The following is a 25,414-nucleotide window of genomic DNA, read 5'->3' on the forward strand; positions in this document are numbered from 1 at the left end:
GTGCCATTCACTCGTCGTCTTTTCCATCCTTGCAAGGGCAAAACTCTGGGTTGACTCCTGGAGGGGTTGAACAGGGCCTTCTATGAGGGTCCGGGGGACAAGAGGCATCAAGAGAGAAAATACCTTTGGTCTCCAGTGTCTCTAACACCTCTCCAACTCATCTAGCTTTTTAAAAAAAAAAATCTAACATTTCAGGTCTCCAACTTCTCTGACCTATCCACTTTCTCCAACAAGTTCCAGCTTCATTAACGTCTGTAATTTCTCCAACTTCTCTGAATTTTCCAGTTTCTCTAATATGCCTGACGTCCCTGCTTCTCAACTTTTTAAAAAAACGTCTCTAGGTTCTACACCTTCACTAACTTCTCAAACGTCTCCAACTTCTACACCAGGGGTATTTAATTAAAATTCGATAAGGTCCAGTTAGAGCACATTTCTCCAAGAAAAGGTCCGGAACATCATAATGTCCAACTTGCATCATGATTCAGTGCCATATACTGTTTACTGAAGTAGCCTAGTAGGTATATCAACATCTTACACAGTCAACAACTGAATGTCAAATCAAATAAAGTACAATTCAGTCATATTTCAACAATATTCATTGTCAGGTTTCTCTTTTTAGAGTGCACCGTGTGAAATAACCTCCCTCTGACTCACTTTCTTCTCCGACTGCTGTTTCTTGCCTCGTCCCTCCCCTGTGTGTGCGTCACTCACTCGAGTCTCAGTGCTCATTGTAATGCACAGATCTGATTGGCTTAGTAGTGTCACATGTTATATTTACAATGCATGCAATTGGTCTGTGAGTTTCCCTGGCTGCTAAAGCGGTACTGTAATGACTAGAAATGTTACGCCACTTGAAATAGGACCACCCCATCAAAATGAAATAATTCTCCATAGTTTATCGGTTATAGGTCCAGGTCCGCATAGGACAGCGTCTGGGTCCGGACTCGGACCGAGGTCCGCCTATTAGTGACCTCTGTTCTACACCCTCCCTGACTTCTCCCTTTTCTGTAACATCTCCAAAAAACTGGTTTCTTTACTTTTTCAGGATTCTATATAGAACCATATATAGCACATTCTCCATCAATCTATACAGAACCATATACAGCACATTCTCCATCAATCTATGCAGAACCATATACGGCACATTCTCCATCAATCTGAAGAATCATTTCACCATGCAAAGTACCATTTAAGCATGAAATGGTTCTACATTCTTAAAAAACATGGTTCTTAAAGGGTTGTTTAGTAAAGAAAATGGTTCTGAAAAGAACCATTTGCATGATTAAAGGGTTCTTTGCATTGTGAAATGGTTCTTCAGATTGATGGAAAAAGGTTCTGTATAGCACCAAAAAAAGGTTCTTCTATTGTTACAAACTTACATCATTACCGTAACAGAATCCTTTTCAAAAAGGTTCTGTATAGAACGACATGCAACACATTCTCCATCTGAAGAACCCTTTCACCATGCAAAGAACACATGCAAATGGTTCTTTTAGTGTTCATGGTTGTATATAGAACCATTATCTTCACAGCCCTGAAGGACTGTTTTTAAGAGTGTGTATAGAATTGATGATTCTAAATAGAACCAATACCTATACTAAAGAACCCTTGAAGAACCATCTTTTTAAAGAGTGTATATAGAACTGATGGTTCTAAATAGTTATTACTAAATTACTAATAGGTTATTACACAGAAAATGGCTTTGAATACACTGCCTGATGTCTGACACATTGTTTGATGATAATAAAACATATTTTTTCAGACTTATGACTATTTAAACATCATCAACATTTTATATAAAAGCACGTGTAGGTTCACTGGTGGTTTTAGATAGTAAATAAAATGGCTATATTTGTGCTGTAGACATTGTGACCCCTGGTTCCCATCACCACCACTGTAAAGACATCAGACTCAGTATGTTTCTCTAGAACGGAGCATTTCACTTCAAACCACTCTAAATCACTCTGTTTACGTTTGAATTGATTTAATTATGTCGAAAAATTGGTGGAATTCCCCTTTAATAAGTGGGTCTAAACGCCCTCTAGTGGCACACAGAGAAACAACCCTGATTACTAATAGCAAGAAAAGAATACGTCAGTGACAGAGAGAGAGAGAGAGAGAGAGATAGAAAGAGAGAAAGGAGGGGGGCCGTGGCGGGGTTGAGTGCGCCAGTGGGTCACGTGGCCAACCGGTACAAATTGACAGCGCGCGCTTGTCGCTGTGCGGTTGCGGTGGGGAGTGTGTGTGTGTGTGTGAGAGAGAGAGAGAGAGAGAGAGACGGATAAAGAGTGTTAAAGGGGGACGAAGTGAACGTCTGGCAGTCTGAAGACCCTCAGAGCAGCGAGCAGTGTCGGAGTTAAAGGTAGAGTCTAGAAGTCTCCCTGAGCTCGAGATGACTCAGATAGAGAACATGCTGCCGTACGACAACGGCTACGACCAGGACGAGTACATGATGCAGGAGGAGGAGTGGGACAGAGACCTGCTGCTGGACCCGGCCTGGGAGAAACAGCAGCGCAAGGTACCACCAGCACCGCACAGCGGCCTCAGACTGACCCACACACTGCAGAGCAGCAGAGACAGCGGCCCTGCTAACTCCTCCAATTTAGCTCCCGCAACGTCTCTAACTTCCCCAACTTAGATCCAACAAGTTCTTTAACTCCTTCAGCTTATTGAGCTCCTCCACCTTACATAGCTCCTCCACCTTACATAGCTCCTCCAACTTCTCTAGCTCCTCCAATTTAGCTCCTCCAACTTCTCTAGCTCCTCCAACTTCTCTAGCTCTTCCAATTTAGCTCCTCCAACTTATCTAGCTCCTGCAACTTAGCTCCTCCAACTTCTTTAGCTCCTCCAACTTCTCTAGATCCTCCAACTTATTGTGCTCCTCCAGCTTAGCTATTCCGATTTCCCTAGCTCCAACTATCTAATCCTCCAAATACTCTAGCACCTCCAACTATCTAGCTCCTCCAACCTTATTGAGCTCCTCCAACTTAGGTCCTCCAACTTCTCTAGCTCCTCCAACTTAGCTCCTCCAATTTAGCTCCTCCAACTTATTTAGCTCATTCAAATTTTCTAACTCCTCCAATTTCTCTAACTGCTCCACTTTACCTAGCTCCTCCAATGTAGCTCCTCCAACTTATCTAGCTCCTCCAACTTAACTCCTCCAAATTCTTTAACTCCTCCAACTTCTCTAACAACTTCAGCATAGCTCCTCCAACCTCTCTAGCTCCTCAGACTTCTCTGACTTCTGTTACTTCTTTTAAATGAATTTCTTACTTGTCCATTTTCTCCAACTACTCTAACCTCTCAACTTCCTGAGGTTTTTTAAACTTTCACACACTTCCAAAATTTCCACCCTCTTCATTTTCTTGCTCTGGCTCCTTCAACCTCTTTAACTTTTCTTATTGTTTAAATAAAATGTCTAATATCTAGAAAAACATCTCAGATCTTTCCAACATCTCCAGAATTTTCTAACTTTTTTCTCCAACTTTTCTGACTAATCTGTTTTTCCCCACTTTTCCAACGTCTTCTTGTTTTCTTACTTGTCTAACATCTCTAATTTCCTTCTTCTAATTTACTTCTTCAGCTTCTCCAGTGTTTCTACTCCAGCATCTTTGGCTTTTCCTATTTCTAATCTCTACCTTTTGATTAAAAAAAAGCAAAGAAAAAAAAAACACATTTCCAGATATCTCCAAATTCATCTTCTCCAGCTTCTGTAACATCTCCAACATATCTTCAACTCCTCCAAGTTCTAGACTTGCCCCAACGTCTTTTCATGTTCTAACTTATCCAGTATTTCCAACTTTTGAAGGTTCTCCAACTTCAATGAACAATGAAATTTCAGCAAATTTTTCAACTTTTCTTACTTCAACTTCTGAGAGGTTTGCTGACGATAGATCTCAGTTTTAGCTTGCTGCTGTACAGTCAAACAGTTTAAGGCCTGCTTCAGCAATGCTGAAATATGCATTATTTCACATTAGACATATTTCGAGTTATTTCAAAATGAATGTGGCAAATAAAATGATCAATCACCACAAACGTGTGGGTTTGTGTCCTGATGTGTCCTGATTCGCTCTCTGTGGATGTACAGAGGACCTGTGTCCTCCAGTAAAAGGAACCTAACCTAAGATGTAAAGCCACATTTAGGTTGACAGGTGGCTAAATCTCTAATTGTCCAGTGTCTGAAACAGGTCTCCACTACAGGGGCAGCATTTTAATGATAATGGATTTAACGATAGATCTGTCTGATGAAAAATATGATTTATTAATAGTAATTAAGACCAGAAGGCTGGTGAAGTTTTTTGTGAACTGTACTGTAGCTGTACGAGTATCATTGTGTTCTTTTATTCTCAGTTAGTTAATGTTGGAGTGTCTGGTTTTGAGGCTAAAGGCTAACAATAGCCCAGCGGCTCTCTGAGACTGATACGCCTGGAATGCGCGACTGTCAACAGATGCTGCTAACGCATGACGACGGTCCCTGGGATTAGAATGGATGCTGCGGCTAATTTTAACTCCAGGGACCAAAAGGCATCGTGGTGGGTTAATCCGATGTCCTTGGTGAGGAATTCTTTTGTTTGCTGAAAAAAAAGAAAGGAAGAAAGAAAGAAAAGAAGAAAGAAAGGGAAACAATGTCCTGAAATTGCAATTTTTTGGATGTAACTCCAGCATAGTCTCAAGCCATTATCTCTTTACCAGAGTGGATTGGAAATTTACCTAAGAGACTTAGTTGGAAAAAAAATGACTCGTAGCTATTTTTAATGTTAGATCAAGTTTCCAAGATTTGGTAGAATGATCTGTCTCACAAGCACACATACACATGGAATAATACATCAATAAGGGACCAGCCCAGTTGAGGTTAAGTGCTTTTCCTAGGCCTACAACTCTTTAGCTGGGGTCAAACCTGTGACTCTTTGAGTCATAGCAAGGTTTTCTCTTCATGGCATAATCAGTGTGCAAATGTCAAGTGACGTATTTGTTGATAGTGAACATTTTGATGATTTTCTAATTGAAATGAAGTTATCACATCCTCTACACGGAACAAACTTGGCATTTTTCTGAACAATTGTTTTCTGACAATATTTAAGTGCACAATTTCTATTTATTTGCTGAGTTTAACATATACGATGCCAAAACTTTTGCACAGGCCACTGCATTAAAAACAGTCATACACAAAAGTTTGAACACCCCAGTCAAATTTTTTGTTGATTTTTTTAAAAGTGAAAAGTACTTAAATATGACATTTTCCTGCAGATTTTAATATACAGTCTCTATTAATTCGCTGACTTTAACATATTGAAAAAAGATGAAACATAAAATGTAAAATGTGCCATAACTTTTTCACAGGCCACATTTTTTCCAATATGTTAAATTCAGCAAATAAACAATAATTTTGTATTAAAATGTGCTGAAGTGTGTTCTCTGTAGAGGATATGTGATATTTATATGTTATGCGATTGTAACTGTTATATGTTAGGCTAGAGTATTGCTAATGCTACATTTCATTATGCAGTACCTGCTCTGGTGAAGGTGTTCAGAATGATGTAACTGAATTCCTTTTGAAAGCATGTCGCTCCTGACTAGGCCTGTCACGATTATGAATTTTCTAGCTGACGATTAATTGCCATGCAAGTAATTGTGATTAACAACTTAAAGGTCCATGGTATGCAACTATTATGAGCCTAAAGTGGCCACCTTAGCTGTTTTGCTGTCTTGCCTAGCTGTCAGTGCTAGTAGCCATAGACATATCGCTGCTGTCAGAGGAAAACCTTGTGTCTCCATTTTTGTCCTTTTTTAATTTTTAATATAAATTGAAAGTGCTTGTTGCCCTTTACATTGTATGTAAATTTCATAATGAATGGACCAAAAGAAACGGCCCAAAATGACTTGGGGAAAAAAGTCTGGTTCCACTGACTTACATTAAAAGTATGTTTTTTCCTTCTCCTGTAAAGTTACCATTTTGGAGATACGAGGTTTTCTTCCGACAACAGCGATATATACATAGACGCTGCTTCGTCCCATTGCTGCGATACCTGAATGCGTCCGCCATATTGGTCCGGACAAAATTGGCCTGTAAACAAATACAAGTAAGCGAAGGAGCTTGTTTTTTTCTGGATAAAAAGCACTGCAGCGTTTACATTTCTCAAGTAATTTCAGTGAGTTCTTTTTTATATTCAAGGATTTATGGTCTACATGGAGTACAAAAAAGTTTTGTCTCCATTTTCTTCAAATATTGCTAGACTCTTTAGAGAGCAGCGAGTATCAGCGTTAGACTCACATGAGCTGAGTTACTAACATGGTGGAAAATAATTTATTGTCATAAGGAATTGTAAAAACAAACATTTGTCAAGCATGGATTTGGATTTGAAAATCTCACGTACGGGCAATTTAGTTTATATGATTTCTTATGAAGTCTCAGATTTCATAGCTAGCTAGCACTATCGCTAACATTAGCTATTAAAAGTCTAACACTGGTGAGCAATGAGTTAGCTCTCAACATAATGATAGAACAGCCAAACATAACCAAAAACATATGACTGGGAAAGCTAACAACTTTGAAAAATAATTGCGGTCAGCTTCAATAGTTGCAAGCCTGATGGATCCTAATGGTTTAACAGGTGACAAATGGCTGATTCTACATGCACTTGATGGATTCCTAATGGAATCTAAAAGTGTCCTACAGGAAACTAGTGGTCTTGATTGGAAACCATTACGCCAATTCACATGAGAAAGAAAAACCATTAGGTTTTAATCCTGGTTTTTCAGCATGTGATTATGTAAAACCAAGACAGGCCTATTTCTGGCATCATGAACCATCAGTGATATTTCATGTTGGAGACTTTAAGCCAAAAAACTGAACTTCAGACCTAGTAATAAGGTCTCGGGGAGTGTGCAATCATAATTGAGTGAGGACAGTTATAGGCATGCGGATCTGACCCCTTACCCAAAGGTCACTTGCCTGCTAAGAGTTTAAGATTAGCTAAGGGCAGGCTATCAGCTCTGGCAATGGGACGTTATGATCATGGAAACCTGAACCCATTCACAACCTAGAATACATATCAATTATGGGTGTTTTAAGAATCTATCAAGCAGTACTGTCTTCAGAACAGTGTACACAGAGCTTGAGATCTATATTATGTATATTATGACTGACAAGTAGCACTTTCTAGCACTTTCTGTTGCAATTTAAACAAGATTTTCTGCTGTTTAATGGGCCAAACTGGCATTATAAATGTTTAAATGTTAAATTAATTGACTATTTAAGGAACAAAGAATCAAATAAAGTGCTACAGCAACAGTAAGAGGCAAATTTTTTAGCAGAATAAGTCATATATAATTATGCTATGACATTTCAGTACAGGAGTAGCAGCAGCATTCAAACACAGTGTGAATGCACTGCCTCACCTTATTTACCTCAGAAAACACAGATCAGCCAAATTCGAAACAATAAATTAGCTTGTTGCTAATTTTTGTTTTGAGCAAAAATCTACTGCTACAAACTATTTATGCAATTTTTGTCAAAGTGGGGAAAAATCCATGAACGCCTTCATGAAAGTGAGTATTGTTAGCAACAAGCTAGCTAACGTTAGTAGTTTGAGAGGTAACTTTGGCGCTCATGTGTTTACCTTCTCAAAAATGAATGGTCAGCATTGTAGATTTAACCAACTGTGTCTGTTAGTGGAAGGAGACAGCAAATGGTGCTGTAATCACGTTTAAATGTAGAGAAGATACTTTTTTACTGTTGATGGTGTGAGCAGCCATGTTTATATGACATTGTATGCTAAGAACAGCTTCCAGAATTCCCACTCGAGGGGGTGTTTTCTTTGGTTTTCCTCAGACGGAGGTCGGAAATTCCAAGCTTTGGTTGAACGCAGTATATGCTTCCGTTATTTGTTAGCTACATTAGCCTCGTAGCTCCAGTGCAAAGGTCAAGAAACAAGCTGCTTTTTACACAGAACATTTTGCACATACTGTTAGCCTTAAGCTATTCTCGCCAGCTCTTCTGTCCTTATCTCAGTATATCCCTCTAGTCCTGTCACATCACACCAGCCAGACTACCCCCGCGTCTCTAAACCAGCACACTCTCCACGGATGAATGAAATTCTTTCCCATCCGATCAGTCGCAGCTAGCTTCCATATACCCCCCCTGCCCCCACTCCCACCACCTGAGGCTCACATCCCCAGGTTCTCTTATCAAAGCAGACCCAGCAGAGTGGGCTAAAATTACCCCCTTACTTTGACAGGAATGCGCTCTGGACTGGACTACTGAGCTTTGATGTGCCCAGCGATGACTTCACCGGGTTCAGAACTGCTTCACTGGCTCTAAACACAAGCTCTCTTACGTTTGTATCTCATACAGCTCAGAACGTCTCGTTACAGAGAGGAGCTCAGTAGGAACAATGTGGGAGGCCTCAGTGCTTTACACAGAAACAACCTCATTCTTTTTGTTAGCAATGCCAATTAGCCACCGGGGTGATGGATAAATAGCAGAAAAGAAGCTAAATAATAGCCGTAGGCTAAAAGGGGGAATTTTATTATATTAAGAAGGTGCTATTTATTTTTGATCTCCCCTAAAACAGTCAGGCTCAATCTGTCAGTCTAGCTGATCAAATAAATAATATATAAATAAATAAATAGGTTGGGTATGTAAGCCAACAGAAGATGTAGGATTGCCGGCTAACAGATCACGTAAGCTAGCATGTTCCTAGATGTTGCCAAAGAAATGCCAGGCATCAGTCAGAGGGAAGTCAGCTCGTGATTTACAGCCAGAGCTTTCCCTTTTGTCTTTATGACCGTCTTTATTGGAATATGACTAGGCCTAGTGTTTGCTTTGGAGAGATGACATCAGTGGCTGGACAGATGGAGTGGTTTCCATACTCTCATACTTTAAAGCACTTCAGTCAGCTAACATTTCACTCAACCACAGTAGGAAGGTTCTTAGAAGTCCCCACTGCTAAATTAACATTCTGAATTATAGCTTAAAAAGTGTCATAAAAACATTGCCAATTATATTCATAGCAAAATGAAAGCCTCTGTATGTTTAGAGTGTTAAATTAGAGAATCTTACCAATTTCTTTACAGTGGTGGTGATGGGAACCAGGGGTCATGATGTCTACAACACAAATACAGCCATCTTATTTACTTTCCAAAACACCAGTGAATATACGTGTGTCTTCTGCGTTTTAATATGAAACAATGATGATGGTAAAATAGTGGTGAATCGGAAAAAATACATTTTCTGCTTAGCCTTACATCTCCCTTCATGTACAAACCGAATGCTAGGTTTGTGAAATGCAAATAGAAACAGCAAGCAGTGATTTATAAATCCACTTTAAACCTGTATTTAAATTAAGCAGTACAAAATAAGCTTATGTTTTATCTTATCAACTTATCAGTAACATCTTAAACTGGTGATACAGTCATGCTTGGGTGTAAAAGGAGCATCCAGAAAAGGCTGAGACCTTTATGAGCAAGGATGGGTGGAGGCTTAACACTTTGCCAAAAATCCAACAGTTTAAAATCAATGTTTTTTTAAGTGAATGAAAAGATTTGTTTGTAAATTTGTATTTCACCATATACAGTGCATAATAACTAACATCAAAATATTCAGGGAATCTGGAGAAATATCTGTGCATAAAGGGAAAACCACAAAAAATGTCCAGACCCCTCAGACAGCACTGCATTGAAAAATGGCATATTTCTGTGATGGACATCATCACATGGGCCCAGGAATATTTTGGCAAATATTTTGTCAGTAAACATCGCTCATCACTGCGTCTGCAAATACAAGTTAAGACTGTACTATGCTGTACTTTGTATTATGCTTCCACATATGTCAAAATGTTCAGAAACACTGCCGACTTCTCTGGGCTCGAGCTCATCTAAAATGGACTGATGCACAGTGGAAATGTACTGATCCTACGAGTCAACCTTTCAGATTGTTTATGGAAATAAAGGACGTTGTGTTCTCCAGATCAAAAAAGAAAAGGGCCACCTAGAGGTAAAGTTCAAAATGCTGTGAGAGGGTATTAGTGGGTAACATGCACATCTCTGAAGGCACCATTAATGCTGAACACATTTTGGAGAAGAGTCGCAACTTTTTTGGAATTGGGTTTGTATGTGTATACCACATTTGAGCAAATGTAGCATATGTATGTGCATGTATGTGACTATTTCTGTCTTCGTCCTAGACGTTTACTGCATGGTGTAATTCCCATCTGCGAAAGGCTGGCGTTCAGATTGAGAACATCGAGGAAGACTTCAGAAACGGCCTCAAACTCATGCTGCTGCTCGAGGTCATCTCAGGTAAATAAATACATTTTAGGTAAATAAAAGCTTTACTGAAAACCAAATGTTACTTGTTTGGGGTACTCACTAGATTCACAAGCCATTTTACTCCTGTTTGCAGCTGTTAATATGATAATAGACAAAGGTTTGCTGATGTCATATAACATTTTCAAATATTTTGTGAATAGAAGAGTATCAGTTTAAGATATCAATAGCTTATATAGTCTGTTTTTTTGCTGTACTGTGTGGTTACCATGCTTTTCCAAATCATTGCTTTGTTTCTGAAACCTTTCCCAAACAGGAGAGAGGTTACCCAAGCCTGACAGAGGTAAAATGCGATTTCACAAGATAGCCAACGTCAACAAAGCTCTCGATTTCATCACCAGCAAAGGAGTCAAGCTTGTTTCAATTGGAGCTGAAGGTATGCTCTTAGGTCACCATCTTAGTGGGATATGTCTGATAAGAGAATGCTATACTTATTGCTGTTCTTATTAGTGCTTTAGACATCGGGTTCTTGATCTAGTGGTTTGACTGTGTTTTCATGTCTGTTTCTGTAGAAATTGTGGATGGAAATGTTAAGATGACTCTTGGAATGATCTGGACCATCATCCTCCGATTTGCCATCCAAGACATCTCAGTGGAAGGTATAAAAGTAATCATATGTAGGCTATTGATAACTGTTCTATGTGCCTACTAACTGTCAGAGGCACAGTGGCTCCTTTTTGTGATCTTTCAACAAAGTCATGCAGTGATGTGACATGAGATGTAGTCAGAATTACTTATTGCTCTTACAGTGTCACAGGTTGATAAGCTGATTTGATTTCATACAGAACGGTGACACTATTCAAGCTTTCTAAACCTGTTTAGGTTGCGCTGGTCAAACACAACCTCAGACTGCTACTACTGGTTTTCCCAGACTACCACCTGCCAAGATAAAGCATTAGATTTTGTTTTATTTTTGCATTTTTGTCACATTCAGTTGCCAAATTTTAATAAAAGACCAAGACAACCTGAATAAACACAAAATACAGTTTTTAAGTGACCATTTCATTGTTGGAAGGAAAAAGAATGATCCAACACCTACTGGCCCTGTTTGAAAAGATAACTGTCATGTTGGATCTTATTATCACTTAAACAGAACCTTTCTAGCAATGTGAACTAGGCTAAAAGACCTCAAAAAGCAGCCCACTATGCCACAACCAAAATTCCATAAGAGATGAGAAAGATATTGAAATATATCAGTCTGAAAAGGGTTACAAAGCCATTTCTAAGGTCCTGGGATTCTAGTGAGGGACATCATCTCCAAATGGAGAAAATTTGGCATGGTGGTGACTCTTGAAGTGACCAACCTACAAAGCCTCTCCAAAAGCATGTGATGAATCCTTCAGGATGCCATAAAAGAACAGGAAGAATGTTCAGATCGCTTGCCTCAGATAAGGTCAGCATTCATGACTCCCCTATTAGAAAGATACTGGACAAAATGACTTCCATGGGTCGAAAACCAAACTTTTTAGAGTAATGTTCTGTTCACTAATAAGTGGAAGGTTTTGGAAGACATAGGTCCCTGGCGTAAGCTAATGCAGCATTCCACAATAAGAACATCATACCAACAGTGAAACATGGTGGAGGTAGTGTAACGGTGTACTTTGGGAACTGGGCGACTTGTCGTAGTTGAAAGAACCAAGAATTCTGCTCTCTACCAGAAAGTCCTGCAGAAGAATGTTCGCTCATCAGTCTGTGGTTTGAAGCTCAAACTCAACTTGGTTTCGCAGCAAGACAACCATCCAAAACACAAGAGCAATTGCACCTCTGGATGGCTCAAAAGAAATAAAATGAAGCTTTTACAGTGGCCTAGTCCTGACGTTCCTGACCCCACTGAGATGCTGTGGCATGGTCATCCAAGGTGGCTGAATGAAAGCAATTCTACAAAGAAGAATAGACCCACACTCTTTCACAGGGATGTGAAAGACTGATCTCGGGTATTAGCAAATGTTTGGTTGCAGTTGTTGCTGTAAAAGGTGTCACTGCCAGTTGTCAAGTTAGGGGGCAGTTACTCTTCACATTGGTGATATAGTTTTCCTTCAGTAAATGAAACATTCGCTGTGTTTTGTGTTTCTTCGTGTTCTCCTTGTCTTGCATTTTGTATGAGGATCAGAAACCATTTAGTGTAACAAATATGCAAAAGCAAAGGAGATCAGGACTTTTTCCCTGTACATGGAACACAGTCCTAAAAACAGCTTCATAACAGCTTCATAAACAAAGACACAGGCTAAAAAAAACAGCTAAACAAAAACACTAAAAAGCATCAACGTTCCTGGTGTTACAAGAGAGAGCTGAAACAGAGCATTTATTTTAAAGGCCATAGTAAAACCTTTCTTTAGTCCATTACCTTGTCTAGTTTAATCCTTTCTTTAATTGGATTTTAATAACATGTAGACAATCAGACATGTTTCACCACTGAGTGCCAGGTAATACTTTACTTTACTACACATTACTTGGCCATGGTTTACAAATGACTTGTAAGTTACTTTTGAAGCCCCTAATCTAACATGATGTCACAGTGTCCTGATCCTGGCCCCACCCTCTCCTGTCTCCTTTAGTGTAGCTCTGTCTCTTCATTTGTGCTCCTACTCATCTCTGGTTTATCACCATTCTTTCCCAGGTGGTTTCTATTCTTGTCTTTGGTATAAGTAACTCACGTTTGACATTGAGTGTGTTTACATGCACTTAATAATCCAATAACTGCAGAAAATCCGATTTTGTCAGTAATCTGATCAACACGTTTATATGCACTTGAGTGGTCAGATAATGGGGAAACTCCGGGTCTACATGAGTCAGACAGTATTCAGATTTCTGCTTTAAAGCCAGCCAATAGACTCACAGAAGAAGACGTGACGTAAACATAATGTAAAACTCAAACTTCATGCCACTTTTTTTTTTAACATTGTGCCACTTTACTTGAAAAAATGAACATACATCATCTAGAAGATGAAGAAAATTTAAATCTTTTATTTCGTGTTTGGTTTCAGCACCGCTCCAAAAGTGTTTTGCTGCGTCTCGCGGCATCCACCGTCTGTTCTCGCGCATGCGCAGACTGAGAAATCCGATAGGAATCAGAGTAACAGTTTACATGCACTGAGAAATCTGATTACTGAGCTACTATTTCTAGATCGAAATTATAGTGTTTACATGACCTTTTGAATAATCAGAAAACTGCAGAAATCTGATGATATCCGATATAATCGGATTATTGAGTGCATGTATATGTACTCAGTGTCTTTGTCTGGTGCCACGTGCTTCATGTTTTGTTTGCATTTTTTTGTCGTAAGTTTAATAAAACCAATCAACTCACACTTACGCCACCCCTTTAAAACCACGCATGTTCTAGTGTAAAGAAGTTTTTTTGCATTTATAGATATTTTTAGAAACTGAATAGTTTTTACTTTAGACTGCAGAAATGCAAAAATGTTGCAGATAAGTTACATATTGCTTATACATCATATATAAAACATGACCAAGAAAACCCCTGCTGTTTGATAAAGTCATTTGGAGGCCTTAGGTTTTTAGCACTCTTTTTATTGGGATTTTCAAAGGACAGATTGCATATTAGTAACTCCTTGATTTGTTCATCATTAATTAATTATAAAGTGATAGAAAAACATGGATATATTAACACGTTAATATATCCATGGAGATGCAGTTGTGGCTGTCCATTGTTAGTAGGCTGCTATTTAAGGGACATGTATGTGAGGATTGACAGGGATGAGTGGAGTTATGAGGTATTAACTCAGATACACTGACGTAGGAGAGTGTTTCTTTGGCTCTTTATGTTGGAATAAATGAAGCCAAGCCAGACCGATGCTCTTATTTCATGCTCTAATCATGGATGACAGTTAAAGAGTTTCTGTAGTTTGTGCATTGTCAAGATTTTCAGTAACTGTCTACATATATATGTTAAATTTATATCAAGCTATAAATCAAATTCCTTACCATTTCAGTATACACCAATCAGGCATAACATTATGACCACCTCCTTGTTTCTACGCTCATTGTCCATTTTATCAGCTCCTCTAACTATATAGGAGCACTTTGTAGTTCTACAGTTACAGACTGTAGTCCATCTGTTTCTCTGCATACTTTGTTAGCCCCCTTTTACCCTGTTCTTCAGTGGTCAGGACCTCCACAGGACCACCACAGAGCAGGTACTATTTGGGTGGTGGATCATTCTCAGCACTGCAGTAACACTGACGTGGTGGTGGTGTGTTAGTGTGTGTTGTGCTGGTACAAGTGGATCAGACACAGCAGCGCTGCTGGAGTTTTTAAACACTGTGTCCACTCAGTGTCACTGCTGGACTGAGAATAGTCCACCAACCAAAAATATCCAGCCAACAGCGTCCTGTGGGCAGCGTCCTGTGGGCAGCGTCCTGTGACCACTGATGAAGGACTAGAGGATGACCAACACAAACTGTGTAGCAGCAGATGAGCTATCATCTCTGACTTTACATCTACAAGGTGGACCGACAAGGTAGGAGTGTCTAATAGAGTGGACAGTGAGTAGACACAGTGTTTAACTGCAGTGCTGAGAATGATCCACCACCCAAATAGTACCTGCTCTGTGAGGGTCTGGCACCTGTACAGGCACCTCAGTCTAACCACTGCAGTGTTCAAGGTGGAATGGGAAGTTCTAATAAGAAGTCAACTTCAGCTTCGTAAAATTTCTCAAGTCCTTTGTCTTACACATACATTCCGTATACTCATGCCTCTGACCGTCAGACACTGCTGGACTTCAAAAAGTATTATATTCATGCTTCAGAACCGTCTAGCTCATGAGTTTTAGTTCACCAAAACTAGTCATTTATATCCGCTGCGTTATTCAAAAAGGTTCTATATAGAACCATCTACAACACATTCTCTGTCAATCTGAAGAACCCTTTCATAATGCAAAGGGTTATTTGAGTGTAAATGGTTCTATATAGAACCATTTTCTTTGCTAAAGAACCCTTGAAGAACCATCATTTTTAAGTGTGTATGTTAGATAACTGTATATGTGACTCCAAGCATTTGAATATCTGTACAAGGGAATATTATGTAGGGATGCATCGATATGGGAATTCAGGGCCGATGCTGATATCCGATATTTTTCATATACATATCTGCCGATGCTGATGCTGATACATAAACATTTACAAAATGTAGAAATAGAGTGTAGATTCAGCCTAGATTTGCATTATGGAGAAATGCCCAGTGTCACCTAAACATTCTGTTTTTCTGGAGAAAAATAAACACATCATCGAATATTGGTCTGAAATTTCGAGCAATTATACCGATATGATTCTGATATCATCGTGCATCACTAAAGATCTGTAAAATCTATTCAGGGTTTTTCTTGACTGGTACTGGTGAAGTTAAAAGGTAAAAATCTAAAAATGTTAATTTGCCATGCCATGTTGTTCTAGAAACCTCTGCTAAAGAAGGCCTGCTGTTGTGGTGCCAGAGGAAGACCGCCCCCTACAGGAATGTCAATATACAGAACTTCCATGTCAGGTGAGGCTCACTTCGCAGAAGGCTTTATCGTAATCATTGTGGAACTGTAGTCGCTCATGTAGTAGTCTTTCTGTCTAAATTGCATCCTTGGATTAGCTGAATGATCTGCCAGCTAGAGATGGGCGATATGGCAAAACAGTTATATCACGATAATTCATAAAAGTTTTAATGTACTGCACTAAATCTAATTAAACAGGACTAATGATGCTCTTTGCCATCCAACATTCAGCTACGTTTTTAGTACTGATGATATCCACGATATGCTCAGAAAAGCATAATTTGATGTCATCACCATAACGATAACTATTGCCATATTGCCCAGCCCTACTGCCAGCCTAGTATACTTTCTTTACTTTACTGAACTTTACATGATATTGATGAAATATTTATAGCAACATGATTATTGTGATCACTAGAAATACAGTTAATATTTTGGAATAAACTGTTGGTACTTCATTTGACCTTGAACGTGACTCTGATGTTCTCTTCGTGGTGAAGCTGGAAGGATGGCCTAGCGTTCTGCGCCCTCATACACAGGCACAGGCCTGACCTCATCGACTACGCCAAGCTCAACAAGGTCTCGCGTGTGACCCCTTGTCTTTAACATCACTGCGTCTCAGAATTCATAATATTGCATCACCCCTTTGCAGTGCGTGTGGTGTGGCGCTTGTGCTAATCGTTGTTGTGTCCTAACTTCTTTCTCGTTTGAGTGCGTACACACTAACCCAGGGGTTCTTAACCTGGCAGGCTCCCTTGGTAGTCGCAACCTGGTCCCATGGGGCTCAACAGAGTATTGCTACAAGATATCTTATCAAACATAGAGAAAAGTTTTGGCGAGTATATACAAGCTCTGCTGAATGGCTCCACCTACAGGCCACAGAAGATTATGAATTTCTATTGGGTGAGCTCGTTACTGAAGGAGGTTCTTGATCGAGCGCTTGGCTTGATTGACCGCTTGACTGCTTGGTTTGTGGCGAAGTGCTAGCTAAGGAATGCAGGCCAGTAAGTGAGCAGACCTAATATTTGATTATTCTTCTGTAATTTCTTTAATGTGTATGCTGGTGTGTGTGGGGAGGGGTGGCAAAGAGGGGGTTGTGAAATATTTTAAACCCCTAAAAAGGGTCGCACTGTGAAAAAAGGTTAAGAATCCCTGCCTTAACCATTCTGATCCACCCAAACTTCCACACAACCTTTGTTCATGCTTTTGTTTTTTAACATGTGTGGAGAGATTTAACAGTTTCATATAAATTTAACTCCTATCCTGCATGCGTAGGCCAAGGTTAGTCATTTGTGAAATGATATGTCAATAGCCTGGAAGGATGGCCAAGCTGGCCGCACTTTTTAACCTCTTAAAATCCCAGGCTTATTACATACTAAGGCTTATCTACAGCAACTACAAGGACTTCAATGCAAGGCCTGCTGACCATGTACGGGTTTAGGGTCGTTTTCATAAGCCTGCAAGACAGCATACGCTTGTTGTGAAAATGGAGAATATGTTGTATATGATCCTATATAAAACCTTTTTTTGAAAAGGGTTCTACATAGCACCAAAAAGCGTTCTTCTATTATTACGACATCAAATCTGTAACAATAGAAGACCTTTTTAGTGCTATCTAGAGTCCTTTTCAAAAAGGTTCAATATAGAACCATACAAAACACATTCACATCGCTCTGAAGAACGCTTTCATGCTGTAAAGAATCCTTTAATCATGCAAAGGGTTCTTTGTGTGTAGATGGTTCTATCTAGAACCATTTTCTTTACTAAAGAACCCTCAAAGAACCATCTTTTTTAAAAAGTGTAGCAGGGAGACCTTCAGTCCCTTCATTCACAGATTCACAGACTGAACTGATCAACTTAAAATCTGAAGAGGTTCAGGGTTTTAGTGGGTGTTGGTATGTTTTAATTCAGGCCTGTGGTGCTAGAGGGCCAGAGGCTGTTTTGTAGTAGTTTGACGTTTGCCTTTAAAATTGTCTTAAAACTGTCTTACTTTACTCAAGATAGTAGAGATAGAGATACATACAGATTTGCCATTTGGTAGTTTTGGGTCATCATTAAAAATGTTGGAATTTAATCCAACTTCATAGGTTTCAAATAATTAGTAGGAGAGCTGAAAAATGTTCAGAATGATGAAAAAGGCTGTAGAAAATGCTAATAATAAAGTATAATAAAGTTAAAAAGCCTCAAAAATGCCTCAAAAGCGGAGGTCAAAATCTCAAGGCAGACAACCTGTAAATAGATACTTGCAGTATATTATTTATCATTTAATAACTTATCATTGTTGTTGCTTATCTAAATAAAACCTGTTAGTATGACAAGTGATTCTAAACGTTTAAATCTTGTTGTACATGATGAGCTATAACTATAACTAGTTTATGATTAGTGACGTATGCACTGGGAGATTTTGATGTATCAGTGCGGCGTTCCTGGTGATGAAAGTGTGGATTTGATTGGGTTAGTGACATTGACAGATAGAATAACAGTTCATCGCACTTTTCCCTGAAGACAATGTGGAGACTGTCAGTAATGTGGACCCAGAATAGCGTGCAGGAATGCAGCCACAAGCACTGCAGTTGTGCCTTCTGATAAACCAGCAGCAGGAATTCTGCCTTTGCTCCAGTGCCATGCCCAGCAAATCTCAGCCAGACTGCAGCTCCACAGTGCTCTGTTAGTCATCTAAAGATCTGAGCTCTTTATCTCTCTGAGCTAAAGCCTCTGTCAGTGTCCTGGAGGAACATATTGCTCTTTGTTCTGTTTAAGGTGCTGGTTTGTGGTTGGTAATGCAGCATGTTGCCAAAGTGATGCCATCTTTGGTTTATTTGGACAGAATATAAGTTCATTTTCATATATTCTTTCCATAAAATCTGATAAATCTGATCACACTGGTCAGTTTATACACTATATAAAATTTAGTGTTCAAACTGCCTTAAAAATTTGAGTTATTTCAATCAACACTTATTTTTACACATCTAATTTTTTTCAGCCTTCCTGCTAATTATTTTAAACTTGTGAAGTTGCTCAGAACTATTTACTGTGTATTTTTCAGATCTGAAGCAGCTTGATTTTCTCCTCTCTCTCAAAGATGAAAGCTTTATATGCTCTGTATTGGACAGTTTTGGTGTCTACCAGGTCCTGTAGCTTTTATTGAACCTCTGGAAACTTCTTTTTGTTCAGTTATTTGGCTCCTTTGCCTGACAATTAAATAAATGAATGCATTTTACAGCAGCAATGCTATATACAGACAATGTGTGATGATGTTTGGTGAGTTTAGACTGGATCTTAGTGACTGGGCGGGTGGAGCTGGACGTTTGTCAGGGATTTAATTAGGCACTGAAGTTTAAGGATTTATTTAGAATGGCCGGGTCAGTCGGTTTAGCGGAGTGAACAGAATGGAGTGGCATGTACACAGACACACACATATACACAGATCCCTCATCCCTCTCAGCTGTTGCAGTTGGCTCCAGGTAAGCTGGTAAGGGGTAATCCTGAGGTTTTTAGCTCAGGCTCGGTGCCCTCGGGTTAGGCATGGGCCATCAGGAAGCCCCTGGGCCCTCTGGATCTGCTGCAGCTGACCGCTTCCCGCTCTGTAGCTTTTTACTGTCACACAGAGAACAATACATGCTGACCCCAGGGCCCCCAACACACACACACACACACACACACACACACAGGTGCAGTCACTCAGTATAGACACACATACATCAGACTCATGAAGCTACTTTGGATCAGTGGCTTTAGATCAGTGGTGTCAATTTAAGGTCTAAGAATGTCTGAATATGGCTAGAAAATTTACTTCTTAGCCAGTAATACTTGGTTTTATCAATTATTGATTAAAAAAACATCTGTCAGATTGGTAAGACCTGCGCTGTAGCCATCTGCTAATTAGACTGTATTCGGTTTGTTGTCGCTCCTGCAGGACGATGCTCTTGGTAATCTGAATCTGGCGTTTGACATCGCTGAGAAGCATCTCGACATCCCTAAAATGCTGGATGCAGAAGGTGAGACTTTATTGCTTCTAAAAAGTAAATAATACCATCTCTAATTTGGGGAAGTTGTCTTTTATTTCTGGCATAACAAAACCATCTGGACTGTGCAAAGTGTGAAATAATAATGTAATAGTAATAATAATAATCGTTATTTATATAGCACCTTTTATACATTAAAAATGCAGCTCAAAGTGCTTTACAATGCAAATTAAACAAGGAAAAAAGTCAAAGCAACAGAAAAGGGGATATATTAATATTATTTTGAATTAATTAAAGTTAAATAAGTAGATAAGTAAAAATAAAAGTCCAATAACAATACAACAACTAACAAAAATGTAAACAAAACATTTCAGTAAAAACAAGGGGAAACAATAAAAACTAAAAACTAAAAGGCTAAAGTAGAGAAATATGTCTTTTAAACACATTTTCAAAACACGCTGTTTTTTTAAAACATTGACAGAAGGAGCCTGACAAATATTGGTAATCTATCCCAGATCTTGCAAAAAACGCTATATAATAATTACATTTTATACATTTTTGGGAGATTTTCAGGCTTTTTATTTCAAGATTTTTTGCAATTTGCCACTAATTTGCAAAATAATATACCGTACGAGTGAAGCTATAATTCTATAAACACCACCCCATTTATTTGACTTGAAAAGCCATCTGCAAATCCCATTTAGTGACTGTAAATATATAAGAATGGTGTTTCTGTTATTCGAATGTCTGATTTTTTTAGTTTTACTCAATTTTCTTCCCAATTTAGTCACTGCCAATTCCCCTCACTAGCTACATCTCCCCCAGTAGGCCCTTTTTGCAAGAAACAGAACATTAACATTAACATTAATATTAACATCAAAGAACAGTTATTAACTTAAGAAATACAGGCGTTTGTATCACTTCAGCTCACCACAGAAAGGTGTGTCACTTCATCTTTGTCATAGTTGCCAAGATTGGAATTCAAGGATGAGTCCAGACGCACAACAATGTGGGAGTCCCAACTAAATAAAGGACATAAATGCTTCATGGAAAAATTCCTTCACAGCTATCAGAGTACAGTAACGTCAGCTAATGTCTACAGCGTGATAAATCGATGGATAGGAGAAAATAACTATAACCAAAACGCTAGATAAGCCATGTTAACTGGAAATGTTGAAACAACTTGCTAACAATAACAATTAGTTGGCATGAAGCAGGGGGTGCGCCTTGTCGTCATGGTCCGTGGTGCCACTGTAGACGTTGTTCACTCGCTCCCTCCGATACCGACAGCATTTGAGGTAGAAAATAAAGTTTTTTTTTGAGAGCGTCTGTAACTTTAAGGCACGAACCGAATTCAGTGTAACGTTAGTCAGCAGCGGTGAAATGCTGAGGTTCTTTTCCTCCATATGACAAAGTTTATTCCTTTGTTAACTGCACAAACCCATTTTTCCTCTGCTCATGGCCAGCGGACAAACCGCTGAAACTGAGACAAGTTTGTTTTTGCTTCAAACCCGAAAACTTGAGTAAGATGCACATACTCTACTCATCACCACTGTTATTGTCATTGCTTTAATGGAAGCAGCGTTTACCCTATAACGAGTACTTCCAGCAGAAAAAATGCAGAAATGTGCAAAGGGCCTATCACACGGTGGGAGGGTGAAGGCCAGGACAGCTTCCTCAGAGACATGTGAAGTGCCACCCTATCTTTGCAGACATCAACATGCTCAACATGCTTCGAGGAGAACACAAACTGCTAATTCTGTTATGTTAGCTTTTATTGGCTAGTATCAAGCTGAAGTGGGAGGACCATCCTACCCACTTAGAGACAGCAAAGCCAATCATGCTGTCTTGGACTCCCAGCCATGGATCTCCTGATGACAGGGCCAAAGCTTAGACAGATGCACACTGGGGGCCCAAATAGCCACACGTTTGAATGAGTGAGACAAAACAGTTTTAGAGAGATGTAACACTGTCATCTTTTTTGTTAGGTAGCTCTGCCTAACTGTTGCAGTACAAGCTACTTGTGATTTTCAGTGAAAATGCAAAAAAAATACATGATTTGTTTAATTCTTTATTGCAAATTACACATGCCCAATTTAAACATCTGATTAAGTCAACAAACACTAATCAGATAGTTTGCATAGCTGTATGTTCGAATAGCCACATCTGTTTTAAGTGATGTAGCTTAGCTCCTTTCAGTGTCCAGTCTTTGATGAGGGCCTTGTGGCTCGAACCATGGAGTTAAGTATTAACCCAGTACTGAACTCTTCTCTTCTCTTCTCTTCTCTTCTCTTCTCTTCTCTTCTCTTTTCTTCGCTCCTCTCCTCTCCTCTCCTTTAGACATTGTGAACACCCCTAAACCTGATGAGAGAGCCATAATGACCTATGTGTCCTGCTTCTACCATGCTTTCGCTGGAGCAGAGCAGGTATATTGAGTGTATGTGTGTGTCCAGTGTGGCTGTACATCAGTCAGCATACAACTGAATCCTCTGTGATTCATCCATCTCTCTCTCTCTCCAGGCTGAGACTGCTGCTAACAGGATCTGTAAAGTATTGGGGGTGAATCAGGAGAACGAGAAACTGATGGAGGAGTACGAGAGACTGGCCTCTGAGGTACACACACCTACACTTTGCCTGTGCACTACATGGTCAGAAGAAAAAGGTCCTTTAGGGCTGGACGATATAGCCAAAAATCACAATATTCATCCATATCATTTAGTATCAGTAATTATCAGTAATAGTTAAATGCATTTTGCATACCGAGAATTTTGTTATTTGGCTTATCTGTGTTACATCTAATGTAAGGAAGTGGAGTCACACTGCAGCGCCTGTTTTTGCCGCATTCTTTAAATCACAGCCTTTTTGACTCTTTATAATTTGAACACTGAAAGCAGCTAGATGAAGCTAACTCAGCAGTCCTGCTGGATGGTGCTGCTGTGAGTGAATGGCTAGACATCTTCCACTGCGTCTACCAAATTCAAGCCTTTGCTGGTAATACCTGATTGAGGAACAGAACGGCATGATTTTATCAAAAATATTCTTCTAAGCATTGATGAGATATTGTGGCTTCAGTACCCCCAATGCTACCGCCATCCATGGCCAAGAGTCCAAGAGACTGTCTTTGCTCTCTCTGGGTGGGTAGGATGGTCCTCCCTCTCCCATCACTCAGTGTGGTGCTAGCTAACATGGGCATCTGTTAGGGTCCTCCTACAGGCATGTTGAGCTGTAGAATGATGTTGCCTTAGTGGCATGGTGGTGCTTCATGTGAGTTGGAGGAGGCACGTATTAGCCCTCACAAGTTAGCATCCTCTGATGGGAGGATACCTAGTTAGCAGGTGGAAATGGCCAAGACATTTATTTGCTACTCAGGCATAATGTACTTCTCTTTTGTCTTGTCTTCTCCAGCTGTTGGAGTGGATCAGGCGTACCACCCCGTGGCTGGAGAACCGCGCGTCGGAGAAGACCATGGCGCTGATGCAGCGTAAGCTGGAGGACTTTCGTGATTACCGCCGCATGCACAAACCGCCCAAAGTGCAGGAGAAGTGCCAGCTGGAGATTAACTTCAACACCCTGCAGACCAAACTGCGCATTAGTAACAGGCCTGCGTTCATGCCTTCCGAGGGCAAGATGGTGTCGGTGAGACACCCACGAACACACACACACACACACAAACACACACACAACACACACACACACACACACACAAACACACTACCACACACACACACACACACACACAAACACACACAAACACACACAAAAACACACACATACACACCACACACACAAACACACACACACCACACAAACACATACACACCACACACACAAACACACACACACCACACAAACACATACACACACAAACACACACACAGACACACACCACACATTTCGCCATGCAAAGAACCATTTGAGCATAAATGGCTCTATGTAGAACTCATTGTTCTAAAGTTACTAAAGAACCCATGAAGAACCACCTTTTTTAAGTGTGTAGGAAAGGAATTTTTTGCAATGTCATTGTTCCCAAAATATTTTAAATTGTGAATAAACCATTAGTTTATATGGTTTGGTGTCTAGTTTATAACATTTCAATCTAAACTGTAGTTTAACTGTAAGTTATTACTGAATAATGATGTGATGTTTTATTTTTCATGGTACAAAAAAAGAACCACAACTTGAGTCAGTCTGCAGTATTGAGTAATCTGTTTACCGTCAGTGTAAAACAGTGTATGGTGCACATAACTATGTACACGAGTTCCAGTGTATGTATAGGTTTGTTTGTATGTTGTGTGTAGGATATAGCGAGTGCGTGGCAAGGTCTGGAGCAGGCGGAGAAGGGTTACGAGGAGTGGCTGCTGACAGAGATCCGCAGACTTCAGAGAGTCGACCACCTGGCTGAGAAATTCCGCCAAAAAGCCACCAGCCATGAGACCTGGGCCTCAGGTTAGTAAAGCAATGCCCAACGGGTGTGTGTGTAACAGGCCTGTGCCCAGTGAAACAGAAAAGAGCCCCTAGTAACAGTAATCATTTACTGCCCGTTTTAAAACCTGCTGTTTATTTACTGATTTATTTTGTGCAAACCATCACAATACTCTAATATTCCTACAAATAAACATAAAACTTTTATACATGTTGGCTGAAATAATTTCCTGCAATAATACCACATTTATTGTGCCTAACATAGATGAGATTGTCCTGTAGACACAGCTGTTGAGCTGAGCTGGTTGAATTCGCTCAGGGGAGGCAGATATCATGCCTGTACAAAAAGCCACCTGTATTGTAGCATGTATGTTTTTGACATCATCACACCACAGTGTCAGATTTCACACATCAGACAGGACATCTTCAGATCTCTGGGAAAAACTTGTCTCAGCTCTCGTTCATCAGGCGAAATGTGCCGTTTTAAACAGTGCAAAATGGCTTCAGAGGAGAATACAGCAGGCATCAGACGTTCGCAATTCAATTCTTTCGTACTAGAATACAGTTTTGTGGCTAAATTAAACATGACAACAGACAACAGCCACAACTTTTACTGGACTGCACTCTCATTATGTTAATTATGTTAATGTTTATTTCACAAACATTAATCTTCGGCTGACATGCTTTCACTGTGTTTGTTCTTGCATCCCTTCAGTGTTAGGACTCGTCTCAGAATGACCTGACAAAAGCGTGCTGCAATTTATTATTTATTATTTATTATTTTTCTTTAAAAATCAACTTCCCACTCCACACACTCCTGGTGTACCTTTTAACTGCAGTTATTTTCCACACAGTCACCCAAATAAGAGAACTCTGTGACCAGCAAGTTTTACATGAAGTTGGTCAGTCACGGACAATATCCACAAAAAAAGAAAAGCATACTGAAATGTAATTTATCACGATAATGACAAATATCATTATATTGCCCAGTCCTACAACATCTGTTGAAAAATAAATACGTAAAAAGACTGGGTACACCTTGACTTCACAGTACTGTCTGATTTTCACTGTGACCTTACAATGAAGTGATCAGGTTTTCTTTACATAAAACAGCCATTTCTTCTCAGCATCAAGAGCAACTAATTAGTTCTGACGTCACAGCAAGGTTAAATGTGTAGCTTTTGCTTTATTCTCAAAGAAGGGC

The 25,414-nt window shown here is 39.6% G+C and overlaps 1 protein-coding gene across 1 annotated transcript in view; it reads left to right on the forward strand.

The window, feature by feature from the left end:
- The first annotated feature begins 2,234 nt into the window (after positions 1 to 2,234).
- The window catches only part of actn2b (actinin, alpha 2b), a 38,091-nt gene continuing 14,911 nt past the window's right edge, over positions 2,235 to 25,414 (forward strand). Inside the window, exons 1-11 of the mRNA XM_036594155.1 lie at positions 2,235 to 2,518; positions 10,185 to 10,299; positions 10,583 to 10,702; positions 10,839 to 10,925; positions 15,738 to 15,825; positions 16,324 to 16,402; positions 19,740 to 19,821; positions 22,129 to 22,214; positions 22,309 to 22,401; positions 23,194 to 23,424; positions 24,087 to 24,234. Of these exons, the coding sequence (XP_036450048.1) occupies positions 2,393 to 2,518; positions 10,185 to 10,299; positions 10,583 to 10,702; positions 10,839 to 10,925; positions 15,738 to 15,825; positions 16,324 to 16,402; positions 19,740 to 19,821; positions 22,129 to 22,214; positions 22,309 to 22,401; positions 23,194 to 23,424; positions 24,087 to 24,234 (1,255 nt within the window). The 5' untranslated portion in view covers positions 2,235 to 2,392. The remainder of the gene's footprint in view (positions 2,519 to 10,184; positions 10,300 to 10,582; positions 10,703 to 10,838; positions 10,926 to 15,737; positions 15,826 to 16,323; positions 16,403 to 19,739; positions 19,822 to 22,128; positions 22,215 to 22,308; positions 22,402 to 23,193; positions 23,425 to 24,086; positions 24,235 to 25,414) is intronic.

The sequence above is a fragment of the Colossoma macropomum genome, unplaced genomic scaffold (genome assembly GCF_904425465.1).
Source record: "Colossoma macropomum unplaced genomic scaffold, Colossoma_macropomum, whole genome shotgun sequence".
NCBI classification, from domain to species: domain Eukaryota; kingdom Metazoa; phylum Chordata; class Actinopteri; order Characiformes; family Serrasalmidae; genus Colossoma; species Colossoma macropomum.